The sequence below is a fragment of the Mixophyes fleayi genome, chromosome 5 (genome assembly GCF_038048845.1).
Source record: "Mixophyes fleayi isolate aMixFle1 chromosome 5, aMixFle1.hap1, whole genome shotgun sequence".
In the NCBI taxonomy this organism is placed as follows: Eukaryota; Metazoa; Chordata; class Amphibia; order Anura; family Limnodynastidae; genus Mixophyes; species Mixophyes fleayi.
In genome coordinates, this window is record NC_134406.1 from 71,396,879 (window position 1) to 71,418,062 (window position 21,184).

The 21,184-nt window shown below is 38.0% G+C and overlaps 1 protein-coding gene across 1 annotated transcript in view; it reads right to left on the bottom strand.

Moving 5' to 3' along the window:
• AZI2 (5-azacytidine induced 2) overlaps positions 1 to 21,184 on the bottom strand; it is a 65,382-nt gene that overhangs the window by 16,758 nt on the left and 27,440 nt on the right. The window contains exons 4-6 of the mRNA XM_075212373.1: positions 20,659 to 20,755; positions 18,122 to 18,264; positions 11,656 to 11,717 (exon numbers count right to left, since the gene is read on the bottom strand). Of these exons, the coding sequence (XP_075068474.1) occupies positions 11,656 to 11,717; positions 18,122 to 18,264; positions 20,659 to 20,755 (302 nt within the window). The remainder of the gene's footprint in view (positions 1 to 11,655; positions 11,718 to 18,121; positions 18,265 to 20,658; positions 20,756 to 21,184) is intronic.

Below are 21,184 nucleotides of genomic sequence, written 5' to 3' on the forward strand. Positions count from 1 at the left end.
TAAGTAAAAAAACGTTGGGGAGTGGTGATAGGAAACAGCAATGGAGGGGCAAAAAAATGAAGGAGGGGGCAGAACGAAGATGCAGAGGGCACAGAGTGTGTGGAGACGAAGGAGGGCACAGAGTGTGTGGAGACGAAGGAGGGCACAGTGTGAGTTTTCTTTGACAGAAATATAAAAATATTCTTTTCCCTTGGATTTATGTGTATTATTTTTCCATACAACTAAATAAGTATTTCTGTCCTCACCTAAATACTTATTACATTTTTTTGCCCCAACAACTTATAAAACGGGACTGCTTGTTAATTATTTTGGAGGGGTGCCTTGAAAAAATTAGAGACTATAAAGGGTGCCGCTAACTGCAAAAGTTTGGGAACCACTGGTTTAGATCGTTGGTGTTTTAAAGGAACATTTCCATGAATAATAGGATCCAAGCTTTCCCAGCAGAACATTGCCCAGAACATCACATGCTCACTCTTCCTCAAGTAAACGAGGCACACGCACTCAGCCACCCACATGATCTAAAAAAATATGTAATTCATCAGACCACGTCACCTTCTTCCACTGCTCCATGGTCCAGTTCTGGTGCTCACTCGTCCATTGTAGGTACCTTCGGTGGTGGAGACGGGTCAGCATGGCACTATGATTATAGTCTGTGGCTATGCACTGCGTGTTCTGACACCTTTCTCTCATAGCCAGCATTAACTTTTCCATAAATTTGTGCTAAAGAAGCTCTTCTGTGGGACTGGACCAGATGGGCTAGTCTTCGCTCCCTAAGCTCATGAATGAGATTGGGCGCCCATGATCCTATCGCTGGTTCACCGGTTTTCCTTCCTTGGATCACATTTGGTAGGTACTAACCACTGCATAAAGGGAAAACCATATAAGATCTGTCATTTTGGAGATGCTCTAACCCAGTTGTCTAGCTATCACAATTTGGCCCTTGTCAAAAGTCGCTCAGATCCTTACACTTGCCCACTTTTCCTGCTTCCAACATATCAACCTGAAGAACTGACTGTTCACTTGATGCCTGTTGTATCACACCCATTAACAGGTGCCATTGTAACAAGATAATTAATGTAATTCACTTTCACATTACTGAGCTGACTGACTTAATTCCATAGGTCCATCATGCTCTATTTCACTCCACTGCAGCAGGCTGCCGCCATGTTAGGAGGGAGGTACATCTATTTTAACATAGAAGGCAGAGTTTGAGTGACAGCTTTCCAGAAAAATGATGCAGCAATGAATAGTCTGGGTTGGTGAATGTGAACATAGTGACAGGTTAAGTAATGTCACAGGTGATTGCATCATCAGAATTTTAACCTATACGAGTTCCCATCCTGACCCTGTTTCAAAGATATGGGAGCAGCTAAAGCCCTATATGTTGGAGTCGGGAAGGAGTAACAGAGGTGCAGTGGAATGTTAGCTTAAATGTAAACAAGGTCTTTTACATTCATGATACATAACAGAAAATTGAATTTTTTGGTGTTTAGTGTTTATTTAAGTAAAGTTGAAATTAAAAGGACCAAAAGTCTTGTGAAGGTGTATCACAATCTTTCAGCATTAATGTGACAGGAGCCTTGTATCACTACTCTCAGCTACTATGGACTTTGCTCCTCCTGCTATACAACTCTTAGGGGCATATTCAATTGTTGGCGAAAACGGCAAAAATCTCATGGCGCGCACTATTACCGTTATTACGGTAAGTGGACGTAAATACTATTACGGTAGTGTTCTCGCTGGATTTCAGCTCGCAGCTCCCTGAGCCGCGAGCTGAAATCCAGCTTATTATTACCATAATAACGGTAAAAGTTTTAACGTCGCAGGAATTCAAAAGAATTGAATATGCCCCTTAGGGTTAAATTTATCAAGCAGGTTTGAAATTGTGGAGATGTTGCCTATAGCAACCAATCAGATTCTAGCTGTCAATTTGTAAAGTGTACTAAATAAATGATAACTAGAATCTGATTAGTTCCTATAGGCAACATCTCCACTTTTTCAAACCTGTAGCTTGATAAATTTAACCCTTAATCTATGTCATCTTGCTTGCTTCTGATCCCCAGCCTTCATATCATGACACTGCTCATAACACATGTAGCCTTGTACTCACCATCATAAACACACAAGTGTATTGGTTACAGTCACTCACAAGATCTGCTGCTGTGAAGTCTGACAATCAATCAGTTTTGTTAATAAACAGGGCACTCATGGATAAGCACGAGATAAAAATTAAAAACAACCTTTTGGGACCGAGTTAGGGCCCTCCTCTCCTCCCTCCTTCCGTGCCCCGTCCGGAAAGACCCATGGTCTTTTCTTCTCTGTTACCCTCTGATTGATGATGATAGACAGTCTGCGAAATTAGCTTCCCATGTCCTGGCAGCTGCACGTTGCCTAGTGGCATGGAAACAAGTTGAACCCCCCACTATGGCGGCCTTACGATCCTATATTTGGTTCATTGCACAGATGGAACGGATTACATACCACCTTCACGATAAGGAAGATAAATTCCACCAGATTTGGGCTCCTTAGCTTTACTTATAACCCCTTCGCTCCTGTACCAACTCCTCCCTGTTAAGTGATGTGCATAGGGGGCCTGACTCCTGAAGCTGTTCCCCCTGTCCCGAATACCTGGGTAATACTCTCTCCTGAACTTTTTTCTTTTTATATAATAAAAGAAAAATATTTTCTTTTTTTTTTTTTTTTATTATTTATCCATTTTCTTTAGGCGACGACCAGTGCCCCCCCCCCCTCCCTTACCCCCCCCTCTATACTATTATAAAATGTTATTGATGTTTGAATATCCTGAGTAACAATGGTATACTTACCTGTTTCCTCAATGGCATTCTGTTGATGTCTTGCATATCCATTATTTAATTTTCTGTTACATTGTTATTTATTCATGTTTTGCTTTGCTTCCTGTTTTGTTTTGTTTTTTCTACTCCTGCAATGTACTAATTTGTTGATTCGTATCTGTATATCATTGCGATTTCTCAAAATAAATAGTTAAAAAAAATAAAAACATTTTAAAAAACAATAAAGGTGGTCATATTCTAGTAAAATATAGAGATGTTCACTGACTCCTGTGTTTTGGTTTTGGCTTTGAATCTGTATTAACTTCCTGTTTTGATTTTGGCAAAACCCCCCTCGTGTGTTTTAGTTTTTGACCTGTATTATTCTTAGAAATTGCTAAAATTCATATAATTTTGCTCTGTTTTGTCCCTACATTATTATTAACCTCAATAACACTAATTTTCACTCATTTCCAGTCAATTTTGACAGGTCACAATATGATTTTCATAGTTATGGCTAAAGACTGCAGTGAGCTGGCTGGATGCTAAGCGACAGAGCAACGACACGTGTCAGCAACGACACAAACACGGCAGTTTATATCACATCTAGGAAACATTGCCACACAGCAGTGGCAGGGAAAAAAAAAAAGATAAGTGGTGCAAGATGGAACAGTCCTTAGTTTAAAATGGTTTAACAAACTCACACAGAAACAGAAGGGGTAGCAGGTACAGTTTAACTTCCTCGACAAGGAGTGCCACTTTTGTGGTTGAAGTGCTTGATTTGTTTGGGCCCCTAAAACACAAGCACACAATGGGCTTAAGGCAGCCAAGCTAACAGTGCTGTCAATGAATTGTAAGACTGCAGCAAGAGGCTGGTTAGAACAATGGCACAAACACAGCTGTTTATATCACATCTAGGAAACATTGCCAGTGCCACACAGCATTGTCAGAAAAGAAAAGTGGTGCAAGATGGAATTGTCCTTGGGCCCTCCTACCCACCCTTATGTTGGATCTTAAAAAGGACATGCACAGTTTAACAAACCAATTACTTCAGCGACAAGGTGTGTCAGTTTTGTGGCTTAAGTGCTTGGTTTGTTTGGGCCCCCACAAAACAAGCTTAACCGCCTTAAGCCCAACATTGCTGTTAATGAACTCTAGAGTGGCAAAATGTTGCCGTTATCATCCTCACACAATATTAATTCATCCACACTGGAAATCACCATTACAAAAGGTTCTGTACTTTGATGCATTCGCCTGTAAAGTCCAACCTTGTAGAATTTGTAGTTCATTTTACGGAAAAGTTGTCATGACTTTTGGGCAATTCTTTTAGACCAACTCATCTGCATCACCAATGGGTCTATTGGGAAATCTAAGTTTTGTAAAGCACACAACAGTTTACAGGACATCTATGAAACATTGCCACACAGAGGTATCCGAAAGGAAAAGTGGCGAAGATGGAGTTTAATTTGGAGTTATTAGAGTGCCTGCACCATGAAATTATGCCCATAAACTAGCATTTTCGGTGAGCCAAAGTGTCCACAGAGAACGACATCTGTCACTTTCCACTTTTAGGCTCCAAGAAAGAACCATGCATGTTAACTGTTCGGCTAGGTTTGTTACTATAATTTTCCAGAAGTAATTTGAAAATCCCAAGCACTGCAATACATACGGTGCTATCGCTGATTGGTCGCAGGTCACTGCCCCCTTCGAGGTAAAGGTGTCTCTTGGTCCTTTAGTGAGGAGGATCGCTTCATCGGCTTTGTGAGGGTTGGTCATTGTGAGTATAGAGAGAGTGTAGTCACTCTGATGCCAAATTTAGCGCCGGCCAAACAGTGAGGGAATACATCCTTGGTTAAGTGGATTCAGGGCCTGTTGTCAATCCAGGGTTTCATCGCCACCAATTTCCCAATTGATTTAAATAAACTGTGATCTATTAATTTGCCACCTCAGGAAAGTGTATTTGTCTTAATTTATATATGTAAAGTTAATGTATAAAGGTGATGTGTAGAAGATATTCACTATATGCAGTTTAGGATTCTTATACGGGTTTCTCTACACAGACACATGAACGACTAAATCCTTTTATTTGTTGGGTGCTGCATTTTGCTTTAGAGCAGGGGTGTCCAACCTTTTAGCTTCCCTGGGCCACATTGGAAGACGACGAGTTGGTTTGGGCCGCACATAAGATACACGAACAATAACGATAGCTGATCATCCAAAAAAACACACATTATATATATATATATATATATCTTCTTTTTCAAATCCCCCTATACTTACCTTTCAATCGCCCTATTCAAAAAATCCTCTCTAGTTATTATACTATAATCACTTTTTGTATTGTTTCGATGCAATATCAATGAAGTGCATTTAAGCCAGGCATTGTATATCAGGGTGCCCTGACCAGGCCTGCGGTACCTGACATATACATCACTGTGACCCCAAATTGTGACCTGTTTTGCTAATTACATCACTATGTTAGTTAAGGGATAAAAACTTATAATGGGCCAAAGAGAATAATATATAATGCCCCATTAGTATTACAAGTAGAAGTATGTAGCAGGGAGATAAGGTCCATGATGCTCCAGGACCAGGTGACTTTTATTCACTGGTCAGCGTCCCTTGAAATAATAAAAAAAAATCCCCCTTAACTTACCTTTTAATCGGCTTGTTCTCCTGTCCTCTTCTCTTCTTTTCTCCAATTCTGTGCTGCTGATTGTTCTTCTTGCGCGGGTGACTCCTCTGTGCTGCGCTCCGCAATGGACATTTACTGCGAGCACCTCACGGAGGAGGAGACAAGAGAGGGAGCCGGAGTACCAGCTGACGTGACCGCAAGGTAAGCATTTTCTTTTCTTTTTTTGCAGGATTTTTTTTTTTTCATTAACAGTGCTGCCCCCTTGCCACAACCAAGCTTCTGGGCCACATTTACAGGCGTGCTGGACAACCCTGCTTTAGAGTACATGTACACTTACATATGTCAATGAACAGTGGGGTCAATTTTCTCAATTCATTTGTTAAAATGGGCACTATTTCATACAGACCTTACTGTATTTTAATGACAACACATTTCAGGAGAGCAAAACTATTGTTTCTTGTTAAGTCCTGCTCTACAGCTACTGAAATACATGTTGTTGCAATTATTTTAAGATGCAGTTTTTTCTGTAATAGGTGGACTATCTGTGATGACATCCATGTACTTTTCATGTCGAGTTTGCTGACCAAACTGAATGTACAGATTGAAAAAAACCTCTGCATCTCCCTCTATATAAACAAGTGCATAGTGCAGCGGTTCCCAAAGAGTGCGCCAATCCGGCGGCTCCCGGGACCCAGCATCCTCCTCACTGAATGTGTCGGTAGTGATGATGTCACGCCCGACATATTCAGTGTGAGGATGAAGAGGCACAGTGTAAAGGTGAAGGGGCACAGTGTGATGATTTTTGTACATGTTTTATTTTGTTTAATCTTATTCCTCTTAATATTAGCTGTAAATTATTATTATTTGAAAGAAATATAATTGAAAAAGATATATAAAAATATTATTTTCCCTTGGATTTATGCATATTATTTTTGCAAACAACTTACTAGGTTGTTCTGTCCTGACCTAAATACTTATTACGTTATTTTGACTCAAATACTTAAAAAAAATGGGACTGCTCGGTAATTATTTTAGAGGGGCACCTTGAAAAAAATATGGAGACTAAGGGTGCCGCGAACTGAAACCGTTTGGGAACCACTGGCATAGTGGATTTAAGTCAGGGAAATAGAAGTGTAAGAAAAAACACCAGTAATCAAGGCAAACGTTAACTGTATAAAAACCTAAAATTGACAATATTCCATTCAACACACACGGTGGCAAGGAAAGAATCTGGCCTTCGCCTTTCTGCATGAGTGCTAGTTCAACTTCTGGAACAAGCAGTGAGGCAACTTCTTCTAAGGTCTGTCATGACGACGCAAGACCTTGTCATTCTGGAGTTCAAAAGAGGTCCCCAAAAACTTTAATGTGTAAAAGCAGTGCTGAAAAAAAACAGTAAGGCAGTAAAATAAACTATGTTTAAAAATGACAAATTCCTGTGCAGAGTCTATCCACGAGTGTTATCTCTAAGCCTTACCTTTCTGATACTGTACTCTTAAAGAAGTCTTCTTTCACCAGTTCTGCAAATGTGTGGATGAACAGCCTAAGTGTAGCCGGTGATACACAAACTGAGGATGCCACTTTGTATTTGACACAAGATGAGGGGGATATTTGTATAGCCGAGGACGGAGCTAATGATGGTGTTGAGGACGATGATGTTGTTTGTGTAAGTCCTGCACCAATGGAAGCAGTTCATTCCAGTGATGATGAAGGGGTTGGCGATGTAGTTGCAGGTGCTGGGATGTAGATCATAGCAGGGAGCTAGCTAATGCTGGAAAGCTTATTAATATTTTGGGTAGACTGACATGTTAGCAATTTTATGTTTTTCTACAGTAAACTTTCCCTTTATTAGAGAGGTGTTTATTTCTTTACCAAATGTAAAGACTTGTTTTTTGGATTTAATTTTCCCTGACTTAAACCCACTATGCCCGTGAGCATAGGCTTTAGTAGATGACGTAGAAGGACTACTAGTATCATCATGACTGATGCCAGCAGCTAGTTGAGATATCGATGACGCTGAGATATGACACTTGCAACTGACAGGAACACTGCTACATCTTCTGTTTCTGTGCGACCAATGGCACTGAGCAGAAGAACGCTGCTAAACCCGCAGTGTCTCTCTGTGAAATGGCGCCAGAGCTCCGTGGAGGATACTTATAGAATCCAAAACTCGCAAAATTTGACGATGCAACAATGACGTTTTTGCTTTATTTTCAGTTCCGAGGGTGTGCAAAACTACTTAGAACTCGGATCTGCAATGTTCGGGTGGGCTCGGTTTTCAGAAAACCGAGCCTGAGCATCTCTAGTAAAATACAGATTACCAAGGAAGACACAATAAAATTAAATGTGTCAATTTACATCAAGCTTTGCTTAATTTCTCAGGGTGTAGGTCATTCAATTCAATCATTCTACCATTCTCTTCCGGCAGATACCAGGCTTTCGTTTTAGAAATGTGTTTTTTAAAGAGGAATAATTATTTTACAGTTTTTATACGTTTATATTTTACTTATATTTGCTCTAACACATAACGTCTTATTACTTGCTTTTGTACTTCAATTTTTTTTTTCTAAACAGATACCACTCTTTTCTACAGATTTAGAAATATTCTTTAAGACGAATATATAATTTTGTTTGTATCATTTTACTTATATTGAAGAACAATTGCTCCATTACTGTACAACTTTTTCATTTGGTGTTTTTGCATATTTTGTTACCTATTAAATTCCTACATATTGAGACAATTGGTGCCATGTTCCAAGCCACTAACTTGGAAATTAATTCAGGTAACCTATGTTCCTGTGCCCACATAAATATGGGTAAGCAACACCTAGTCATTAAAAGTTGAGCAAGTGAATCGAATATCAAACTGTATATTACCCATTCATCACATGCATATTCATAAATAGATGCATTTAAATAAATTTGTTTAAAAGTGAGACGTGTACATCGTAACAGGCTGAGGTAGAATTAAAACTAACAATTATGTAAACTAAAACAACTAAAGACAGGAATATTTTCATATGAGCTAAACTAAAATCTTGAGTTTGAACTAAAATCAGAATAAGAAACGCCAGGAATATTTCCAGTTTTCTTAGACTTTCAGTTGTTAATTAAGCAGCTTACACCTATGCATAAAACACTTTGGGATTTTAAGAGGCTAGCAGATGTTTCTGTAAGGCAAGCAAAACTGCACAATCTGCAGCACATTGCATTTATTCCAATTTATTTTTAGTGTTTGCATCAATTTATTTTGTATCTTAAAGAATACACTAGAGCTGCTTATTGAGAGGATGTCAATGCAAAGCACATGCTCTCCCCCTTGTGGATGAGATTTATATATGCATAAAAAAATACAGATTTTGCATTGTCAATAGACAGAAAAAGGTTAAGAGCAGCAAAAATGAACAGTAACCGAACAGTTGTCTGATAGCTTCTCGCTCTACATGCTGAAAAATGATTGCATACAGAGGGGAAAAGCAAATCACCCAGGCATTATTACTGCTAAAAATGCAAGGAGTGGTGAAGATTTCAAGCAAGTGTGAGCTATATTAACTTACAACTTTTTAAAAGATGTTTGAGTAAACAGAGGGAAGATGACAAAATGTCATCTTCGCTGTTTATGCAAGATTAATAGCCATCCCCCTTACTTCCGCCTAAAATTTCTTGCGATGTGGAAGTAAAATGAGGTTTTAACAAGTGGATATACTAATTCTCTACTCATAACATAAAGCAACAATCCAATTATTGGGGGGGGGGGGCAGGTTATAAAAAGCCATTTGCATTAGTTTTTTTTTTCAGGCTGCTATTAATGGTTTATAGTTCTGTAGTGTCCTATGACTACCATGGCAAGTTCCCCTTTAAATTTATTTTTAGACAGCAAACACTTATACACAAGAAATGTAAATATCTAAATATAGCAGACAGTTCGCCTCAAACTACTGTAATACTTCGGTGTCTTACTGTATTTATTTTCATATTTTGCTCCAAAATTATATGCGCTATATATTATAATAGCTTATGTGTTAGGGCTGACGTATTCATAGAGTGGTACCTTCTATTTTATTTGTAAAGTCATTTGTAAAGCTACCCTGCAGCTCTGGTCAGTGTGAAAGGCCAGGGGGGATCCATCCACATCAACCCTGATTAATAGTAAGAGGTCAGGAGTACCAGCCCAGGTACGTCGGTAACAGGGTACACTCGCAGCTTTAGGTACACAGAAGAAACCCGGTACTGGATGCCGATAAGGAGTCCAGTGGTGGCAGTATTTGTAAGCCCCTCCTACTGCGGCAAGAGGGCGCATTTGGGATGAAGAAAGGGAATGGTGGCAAAGTAAGCCCAGTCGGTTCCCAGCAGCAACAGACAGGTTGGCATGGGCGGTCCATCCTGTCACAGCACCCCTATAATTGTCTTGTTATGCACAACAGGAAAAAGTGTAGTGTAATAATTTCATGAACCTCACAAACTTCAGTTTTTGTGAAGTTTAGAATCATCATTGTTGATAAAGGGCTTTAAGCTTAAACAATGCAGCTGTTATAGCAGGACTATTTGAATTATTATTATTAGGTAATCATTCACATAAAGTCTCTCTATGAACTTAGCCACATCAGAAAAAAAAAAGCAATCTCACCAGAGTTTTTTACTGATTAAACCCTGCCCTTTCCTCTGCTGTGGGAGCTCTCAGTAACTGCCACATTGCAAACTGGTGTTACTTACCAACGGTAGCGCTCAGCTGTCAGTTTTGAACAATTGTAAGATTACAGTACAGACACATGAAATTTATTCTTTATTTAAGTTAAGGTTAGTTTCTTTGTTTGCTGGAGTTGGAACCTTTTCCTCCACAGTCAGTTGCGAGTTACAGAGGCTTGAGTTAAGAAACCATCTACAGGCCACATAACCAGTGAAAACCCCCTTCAAATTCTATTTTTCTTTTGTCAAAACTTGATATGCACAAAACATACTCTAAAACTAAGCCGTGTGACCATTCTAAGGCTTTTTTGCAGGTGTGTGTACAGTCAAGAACATTTAAACTAGAAACAGAAATTGACAGAGTGAGGCAACTCAGGGCCACTGCAACACTGATATAAAGTACTTTATACTGGATCAGTGTCATGAACTTCTGCTCTACTGAAATGGATGTGCTGTCACTTTCTCATCTTATAATTATCAGACTGAAGTTACAGTATCACACAACTAACTGTACACACACACACATACTGAGAAAATGGAATGGCTTGCTGGCAGACTCCTACACAAAGTGCACAACACATAATTTTGGAGCTGGCTGAAAAACCACCAAAGATACATAAAGCAATTTCATGCTGACTCACATGCACACAACAAATACAGGTTATGAACTGTTCCAGTAATTTGAATTTAATGGTATAGATGCCAGCTTCGCACCCCCTCCCTCCATTTGTAAAGGTGAAATATATCGGTGTTTGAAAAAAATATACAAGAATCACTTACAAATTATCTCCCCTATTCCACAGTGAGGCTGGATACAGCTCCATTCTTCCTACACCATAAAATGTCAGGAGTGTATGCTACAAAAATACTGAAGTTTTAGAATTATCCAGCACTGTAACTTAGATGCCATTTTTTGTTTATTTATGTACAATAGCTGCTTTTCTTCCTCTTCAATTACAGATGCAATAGGTTACAATACACTCATGTAGCTACAATGTCCCAGACCTAATAATACAAACACTGTTTACTGTAAATACCTGCCTGCTTTGGTTGTATAACCTCAACCAGCTGAAGCAGGTAGGGGAAGCTTTATATTCAATCCAAGTGATATTGTTCAAGTCAGATATAGAGAGAAGATGTGATAATATACAAATGAGCACAGACATTAAAAACTGATAAGGTTCCTAAACTAGGGGAGCTAAAAAAAAAAAAAAAAAACACATTTTTTTTTCTGATTACTAGCAAGACATATTTTCCTAAGCCTTCATTTCCTACTGTGATAACAAATGTTATATATTTGTATGTGAAGATCATATTTTGCATTTCATATTATATTGAAGATAATCAAATGGACCCTTTTTTGGCTTAATCCTGGCCAAAGCAGTTTTCCATATAATTATCTAGAAGAGAAATTACCACTTCATGAACACTGCTGCTTTGGGCTGTTACATTTAATATATCATCTACTAAACATTTCCAGTACAAAATAAAGCTAAAATTTTGTTTTAAACATGGAGCATTTCCACAAAAAGCAAATCAAATAGTTACCTTTCAGTTCCATTGTTCTCAGAATACCCTTTACCAGACAGACTATTGTCAACAGTTGCATTCTAGAATACAAAAAACAAAAAGGATATATATTACATGCAGAAAAATTGCAGGTCTCCACAGAAGTGATTACAAAAAAAAAAAGTGTGCGTTTGTATATGGAAAATATTCTTAAAATATAGCCTTACATTTGGCGAGTAGTAGTACTTGATTTATTTTATTCACTAATATATATTGTACAAAGTGAACAAATAAAGCAGTATTTTATCACATACCTGTTTTTTTACATTGTACTTCTTGTTACATTTCTACAGAAGAACAAAAGTATCATAGCCAATGCATTTTTAAACAAGGATGGGGTAAGGGGTGTTGTTGAAACTGGGGGGGGGGGGAAGGGGTTTGAGAAAGGGAGACACACCCAAGCATGGCGAGCTTAAACTAGGGGACGGGCCGCAGTCTGGGATCAATACTCATCTGAATCTTCAAAAGTTATCCAGTACAATTTGCTATACTTTTAACAGAAAATGTATAAACACTTTCAATATAGGAAGGGCCAAACAAGTGTTTGAACTGGGACCTATACTTGTCCTGTTTCTGCAACTACTGTGAGAGGATTACTAGAAACTATTTACATTGTATAACTTTTGTAGTGTAGAAATGATGTTCGGCCACACCTGCGATACAGTACTACAGACAAGATGAGTAATAGGAACATAAATTCAATCCATTCTTTAGAATACAATATAAAACTATGCAAATTATTATTCTGACAATAAGCTTTCCAGTATACAACCACAGAGCTTTAGAATGATCAGAAATGTGGTTCTTATGTCTTCCTAGAAATGAAGGTCCATTGTGCACAGAACTGCTGCCAGCTTCTGCTGATGTTAGATTCTATACAATGCTTGTAGTGGCACTAATGTCCTCACACAAGGCAGCCTCTAATGAGGTTGAAAGCATATATCTCAATACGATCCTGTAAAGCATGGTAAAATAAAGTCTGTTTCTCTCCACTCTTATAGACATATCATACACGAACTGCACAGCATCTTACTTCTTCTATGGACACATTCATGGAGGATTGAGGGTTTAGGATCAACAGCATATTGAAGGTGGAAATTCTTAGCGAGTAAAATGAATCCTATTTTACTGCTAGGCATGCTTGATAGCTCTGCTGTTAGTAACAGACTCACTCAAGTACAATTGTACTGTGCTGACAGCCTAAATATGAAGTAATATTCTCTATATGTCCCTGGCGACACTGGCTGCTCTCATCAGATAAAAATACAGACTACATAAAGGACATTAAAAGTAGACACAAAGAAGAGTGCATACAATATACACAATAAAATAAACAAAAAACACTTTAAATATACAGGAGCAAAATTATATAGTTTACTTTTGCAACACTTTCTGAGGAGTAAAAGGTGAAGTATAAATAGACAGAGGTAATTCAGTCACATTGTGTGTTTACCTTATGATCAGTTTAAAACATTATTTTGTTTTATTTCAAACAAATGTGTTAGTCACTGGTAGAAAGTGTGATCAGAGTATTCTTTCTCCATGGCACGTTGTATGTTCTCGCCGTATTTGTGTGGGGTTCCCATAAGGTGCTCCGGTTATTCCACAATCCAAAAAAATACTGGTTGCTTAACTGGCTTCTGACGAAATGTACGTACGTGTGTGTGTGTGTGTGTGTGTGTGTATTAGGGAATATACACTGAATGTACACTGTACTCAATAGGCCTGGGACTGAGGTGATTGATTCGATATTCTTTGGAAAGCATTGCTTAATATGGTGGAGCTATACAAATAAACAGTAATAAATGTGTTCTATAAAACAAAGGCATCTATGAAGGAAATGCATAAAGTAAACCACATCACACACAGAGCATAGTTTTTTGTTTTTTTTTAAACTAAGCTATATTTTTTTTTTTTTTAATACCGCTTTCATACTGCCACTTCTGCAATATCCCGGGTTTTTGCCGAGTCTCTGAGCGTCACAGCTCAGAGACCCAGTTCACACTGCACCTTGGACCCAGGAATTACCTGGGTCGACCCCATTCATACTGAACACGGGTCATCATAAGAGGAGCTTTCATTGGCTTTAATCATGGCCGGCGAGTCACTTTTCGTTTTATACAGCAAATGAGCTTGATGCAGCTGCTAACACTGTGCTACCTTGCAGGGATTTTAATTTGTTCACAACCTGTTGGTGGCTGCCCTTTATTCTACGGTGGGTCATGATTTTTGCAATGTTTGAATAAACCATTGCATCCTTTACAGCCCGTTATTTGTCTTTATCTCTTCCTCCCCTCTGATATTTAGCAACTCTCTGACCTCTTCTTCCATCCAATGCGACATTCGCTCAGCTTCTCAATGCTTCTCCTTCTGGACTCTTCTGCAGCAGCTTAACAATGACGTTCTCCTCAAGCGTCCAAGACACCCAAACAGCTGCTTTATGCGAGACCCAGGTTTTTCAACCCAGGTCTCACCATTCATACTGCAGGCTAACCAGGTCCGACAAGGGAATTACCCCACCAAAAGTCCCGGGTCTAAATCCCACATTTGCGATACTGCAATCTTTGTGTAATAAAACATTTGCATATCCCATTCAGTTGTATTAAAAGTATTAATACTAATTTGCGCAATTTGTGACCTAATATTCCCTTATTGCAACTATGAATGTATTACTTGTGCATTGGTAGTAAAGTGATACTTAATATATTAAATGTCATAGCTGATGGAAAAATAATGAAAATTAGAAAATATCTCAAATCACTATTGTAAACATTCTAAATATTACACATGAAAATAAGAAGCACAATAATTGTGACTTGCATGGTGAAATTTAAGTATAAAAAGTTAAATGTCTTTACCAAGTTCAAAATCAAACCAAAATAGGTCAAATCTACCTTATATCATTGAATTTGGTGCCACATAGTGGCCACTGCATGTTAAAGCAGTTATGTTTTCAGTTTCCTACATAAAGAGTAAGCTATTTAGTTGGCAAATTAAAAATACATATTTGAACTGCATAAAGAAGCTAAACAAAAATATATGTTCTCTTTCCCCTATGATATACACAGTTATGAGGTCCAGAAATAGAGGGATCCAATTATGTAACATTTCACTATTCAGACTGATTTGCAGCGACATACAGTGCATGCACAAACCCTTACATTAGTAGTATAGACAACAGGTGGAGATAGCAGCATTGCTTTGGGCAGAGCTAGCTGTACATGTCCTGCTGCAAATGGGGTTAAGCAGGAAGACATTTATTTTTTCACTGTCATACTTTTATTTGTACTTTGACTTTTTGTTAATTTACTTTATTTAAACCCGTGAAGACTCATGATTCAGAGTACACTCTGAAAGGCCTTCCCTGCGCAATATTATCCGATACAGACCACAAGCACTAATGTCTCATCACTAAAGCTTACCGTTTCTTCATTTCGTAACAAAAGGTAAATCTGGTGAAACTAACAAAATCAGTTGGTTCAAGGCCAATTTATTGCTTAGATGACTGACTGAATGTGGTCGATCTAAGGGGACTATCCTTTCTGTTCCAACGTCTATAGATAAGTAGATTTCTTCTTTTGAGAACAGTTATATTTTAGCAAAACATCAAAGTATAGTAATTTTTTCAATTATAATTTTGATCTAATTTTTATAAAATTATAACTGCACTAAAATGACTTAGTGTAGTATAAGAGAAGATAAATTTGCCCATTTAGAGAATATAGATGCATTTTGCATCCTGTGAAATTGGCACTCTATTTACATATTGTTTGGCAAAGCAGCACATCTTCAATGACCTTCAGGAACATAATATTATAAAAAGTAGGTAAAAAATAAATTATACCTCTCCAACTGTTGTTCAGACAATACCCATGAATTTTACATAGGGATCCATTACCACCCACAACCAGAGAAGCGAAATTCATTACGATCCAATACAATGCTTTTGATAACATTATTGGAATTGAAAAGTACAACCACATAATTAGGCACTTTAAAGTGTACCCATTGTCTAAACCAGGGCATCTCAACCTTTCTGAATTACATATACCATATTACCGTAATAAGGGTTCCCAAATACCACCCAATACGTCAATTTATCCCAACAAAGTAACCTTAAGCCAACAAATTGGCCACTCTATGTAGACAACAGGTGCACTTTAATGTAGATACAGGACACGCAGACTCTTGGTACATAATCCTCACTTCTAGAATGTTGCAGTGTGTCATCGTGGTGTGAATCTGACTAATCAGTGTTTGTACTTTAATGACTGTTTGCACCTTGCCTGAGAGTTTTCTTGCTCTAAATTCGAAGAGACATGTTCACAGCTAACCACATGTGTTAGAATAGAACCTCTTCTTAACCATCTATTCAGTGAAATATGGACATTTGTAACCTTAAAGCCATATTATTAGCCCAGATCATTAGTAACTATAATTTATATTTATCAACGTGTTAAATAGAAGGCACTCAGCATACCATAAACTCTTCACATTAAAAATGTGTAGGTCTGGATATTTCATATCTCCCATATTGAAATTACATAACGGGAAGCTTTAGAGACATAGATTTGTTTATTTGTTTTTTATTTTCAGATTTGTAGGTCTGCAATGAGCACAAGTGTATCTTAAGGACTGTATGACACACACACACACATACACATACACATACATATATATATATATATACACACACACATACATACATACATACACATATATATATATATGGCTGCCACAGTGGGATGTCTCTTTCAGGTTGGCTTCCTTGTTGCCTCACCTCCAGTGATAACTAGTCTTGCTGGGAGTTCCTTTGTGGCACTGGCATCTATGATAATATTAACAGCATCAAGAATATAGTAATATAGTCAATGAGCCCTCCCACACGGAAGCCAGAGTGGTAGCAGGTGGAGTGGACGCTATGAAGCGCTTCATGCTGAGCACTGTTAATTTCATCATAGAGAAGTTGCAAATTCCCAGCAAAAGCTGTGATTACCAGTAGTGACAAGGGGAAACAGATACTAACATGCTATAATAACCAGGGATGTGGGTAAATAAAGATACTTACACCAGGAGGTGCAAGGAATTATAGGAGGCAGTTTTGAGCCTTCTAAAAAGGTGTCTCAGTCTGAAAAATGGTTCATAGTAGATCTGTTGTCGATTACAAAGGCAATGAAATCACTGAAGGTGGAGCTCCTATTTAATGTAGGACCGAACAGGTATATGTCCAAAACTGAAAAAATTTAGGTCAGACGGTAGAAAACTTATTCACCAAAATTTATACATTTACATCCATGCAGGAACAACTTTAAGCTTAAATTACTGTCCTTATCATACAGTCTTAGCAAACCATATGGTGCATATGGTTTGCTAAGACTGTATGATAAGGACAGTAATTTAAGCTTAAAGTTGTTCCTGCATCTATATATATTAAAACAGCATATTACAGGTGACGAGCCTGGATCTAGGTGATCAATAAAGAGAGTGAATGAAGGATGTGTTGGGGTGCTTTTATTACAAATAAAAGTATTTTTAAACTCCATTTACATTTTGCCCTAGCGCACTACATGTCCCAGGGCATGCTGGCACTTGTGGTTCCCCAAGTCTCAACGGGCTCTGGCAACAATGGGTATGCTGGGGCTTGTAGAAACACAAGTGCCAGCATGCCAAAACACTTAAGGGCAGCCTGTGCACATTGTCTGTTGATCATGAGTAACCCTATTAAGGGATTAATAGTGTACTAACAATGTTACCCCTGTGTCTTTATGTGACAGGGTGAAAAAGCTTGAGGTTTATTTAGAGCCTCCCCCCATCCTTGAGCTCTTTTTCCCCATAATGCTGGGTGAGTGCCAGATGCTCTGTCATATGAGCAATTGGGTCACTGGTCTTATCCCCTTCTCTGTAGGTGGAGGAAGGAAATACTTACCATTCTGGTCCGTAATGATCAGTGAGCATTCTCTCACTCCCAGGAATGGTGTGCGCTGCTGAACGAATGGTCTCGCCCCTTTGTAGTCATTGGTTATATCTACAGAGTGAGTCCCACTCGCCATTTGCAGTGAAGGTGTTAAAAACAAATGCAAACCTTAAGAAAACTATTTCAGTTTAGGATATATGCTGCATATAGTATAGTAAACTGAAAGCAGGTATGCATAAATGTTATTCTAGCTTTCATTTATTTAGTACCTTCCACAAAATGATAGCTAGAATCTGATTGATTGCTATAGGCAACATCCCCACTTTCTCAAACCCGCAGCTTAGTAAATCTAGCCCTAAGCCTTTTAGGTGTAAGATTATACATATTGGTTAGACTAAGATTTACTGAGACTAATTGTGAAAACTGAAATGGATTCCTCCATAAATAAAATCTGGCTAGAGCATGGATCACTATAAGGTGTAGATGGCTTTATGCACATAAAACTTTTACTGCACACTTCTTAACAATTACCTTTGTCCTTTGGAGTTCCGCTTGGAGACATCCGCATTCTTCCTGAAGCAATTTTACTTCTTGCTCCAGTGACCGGATTTTCAACTCACTGTTCAGCTTTTCAATCTCCCAGTCAGTAGGAGTTTTGGATAAGCTTTTCATCACTGTAAAAAAAATTAATAATTCATCCTTAACAGAACTGTTCTACTAAACTGTGAATACGTTTGTGTGAAATTCTATTAATATAGTTTAGGTATAAAAACACAGCAAGCCAATTAGCCTGCTCTTCCCTATAGTCATATACTACCTAGTGCTTCTTTGTCAAATGTTAAGATACCTTATTCATCAACATTTATTTATATAGCGCAAGCAAATTCCATAGCACTTTACAATTAGGGACAAACACAATAATAAAAGTACAGTACTGGTAAAACAGACAAAGAGGTGAGAAGGCTCTGCTCGCAAGCTTACAATCAGTGGGACAATGGGAGTTGGATACATGAGGTTAAGTCTACATATTGCATTTCAGTCCAGCCAGATTGCAAAGGTGAAAACAAAAAACAAAATGGATTGGTATACTATATGATCCAGTCACATAGCAATGTTAGTAAGAGAGTTATTGTCTTGTTTGAATTGTGTAACTGGTGGTAATCTAGTAAGGTTAAGAGGGTGGTTAAGGAATATAATAAGCTTGCCTGAAGAGGTGGGGTTTCAGAAAACGCTTTAAGCTTTGTAGACCAGAAGAAAATCTTATTGTGCAAGGGAGGGAATTCCATAGAGTGGGTGCAGCTCAAAAGAAGTCCTGTAAACAGGAATGGGAGGATGTAATGAGAGTGAACGAGAGACACAGATCTTGTGCAGAGATGAGTTGTCGTGTTGGAAGATATTTTGAGACAAGTGAGGAGTGTATGTTGGTGCAGCTCTGTTGATGGCACTGTAAGTTAGTAAAAGTATTTTATATTGGATTCGGTAAAAAACAGGCAACCAGTGTAGAGACATACAGAGTAATTCAGCAGAGAAATAACGATTTGCAAAGAAAATCAATCTGGCCACTGCGTGCAAAATAGATTGCAGGGGTGCAAGTCTGTTTAGGGAAAGACCAGTAAAGAGGGAATTGCTATAGTCAGTCCAAGAGATAAGTGCATGAATTAAAGGTTTTTGCAGTGTCGTCTTTAAGATATGTGCGTATTCTGGAAATGTTTTTTTAGATGTATGCAACATGATTTAGATATACCTTACTTCTAATAGCATGTAAAATGTGGAAACAAACTCTTTATTTGACAAGGATTATAGTGACATCTACTGCTGTCTATGTGAAATTGTACATACCAGGTTACTGTATATTGTGAGATTTTTATCCTAGCACCCAACAGCCAGTGGTACTAGGAGAGGGCAGGACAGATATCTAGGCAAGGGGGAATGACAATATTTTGTGCTATTGCTCCTACAGGGCTGAGTCCGACCTGGAGTAGGCTGTGAGGGAATGTTTGACAGACAAGATAGCAAACCACCGCTTGATAAATGGAATGCTTTATATGCCAGCAAATTCTCCAAACTGCAAATGCATTTTGAGACCACATGGTTGTGATTAATAAGATTGTATGTGAGATTTTGGCTTTAATACATTTGCATGCTTTATAAACTACACATCAAATCGCATAATACTGTACTTTAGTAATTTTCTTCCTTAAATGTGTACCGCAGTGACGTTTAGGAGTTTAAATGTTATTGTTCAACCATAAAAAACGGCACAAAAACGTTAGCAAATCATCTTACCTATTGGAGTGTAAATAAAGTTATATAAAATAGAAAAAAAAACTTGAGTGGATATTCCATTTAAGTTAGATAACTCATACCACCATTGTTCTTACCAATATACACATTTATACTGTAAGAAGATTTTGCTTTGCATTATTACTGTAAGCAATGGATGTGTAAAATAAGGGTACATTAAATGTGGTATATTAAATTATGCTAAATAGTATTTAGAATTGATACTTCCCTTCATAAGGCAGGGTTCACACCTTGTATCGGTCCTGTCCTGGGTGGAGGCATTGCATGTCTCACACTGTGGAGGTGGAGGCACTGGTGAGAGCGATTAGACAGTCTTGCAGTGAATCAGAAAGAATCAGCTACATGCGGATTTGTTGACAGACTGTCACTCGCATACTGTACTACAGTGTTTTTAGTCTCGTGAGAGATATAATCAAAGTCTCATCTCGTGAGACTAACTTTGCACCACGGCAGCAGACACTTGTAGAGCTAGTTAGCCTTTTCTGTCCCACTTCCTAACGCAGAGAAATTTGTCGAGCCTGGCATATGGAGCATACAAGCTACAGACAGAAATTTGCAAGCGAATTAGGGTGTCTGCACAAAGTAACCTGCTGATGTTGCTGCATTACAACTGTGTATACCATAATATAGAATTATTTTCTGTTGCATTGACAGGATTTCTATCAGTACTCCTTGCTTAAGCAAAGTTTCCGGAAGATTAATTTAGACCACAGGCTCCCATACTTGGAGTGAAGGTACATATGAAATTATATAGCTTACTATACCTTGGTGTGTATCTAGTTCAGATTTCACTTGTAGCAGCTCCACTTCTTTTGACTGCAGCTGCTCATTCAGACTCCTTGTACATTCAATTTTCTCCTCCTGTACACGGTAAAAATTCAAAAGGATTAAAAAACCAATAGAAATAACATCTTCAAGTTTATAATAGTTAAACTTGTTAAAGAAAAAAATACATATGTATACAGAGAAAATAAATGCATTCTTAAGACAATAAGCATCGATAAAAACAAGCAACAGTATATTCAAATCCACTTGCACAATGCAGAAGTCTAACATAATAAAATTACTGGTTGAATGCAGCATACACATTATGTAGAATAAGGATCATTAATTCCTGTGTAGTAGTACAAATGCTCTTCATAAATGATCATCAACTGGAAAACCAAGACCACCTAAATACAAACCAAAAAACCCAAAACCCACAACAATAAAAACAAAACAAGAAAACAAACTGTATTTGACATGGATTGGCATCAGAATTTTAAAAAGGGGAATTTAGTGCCATAGATG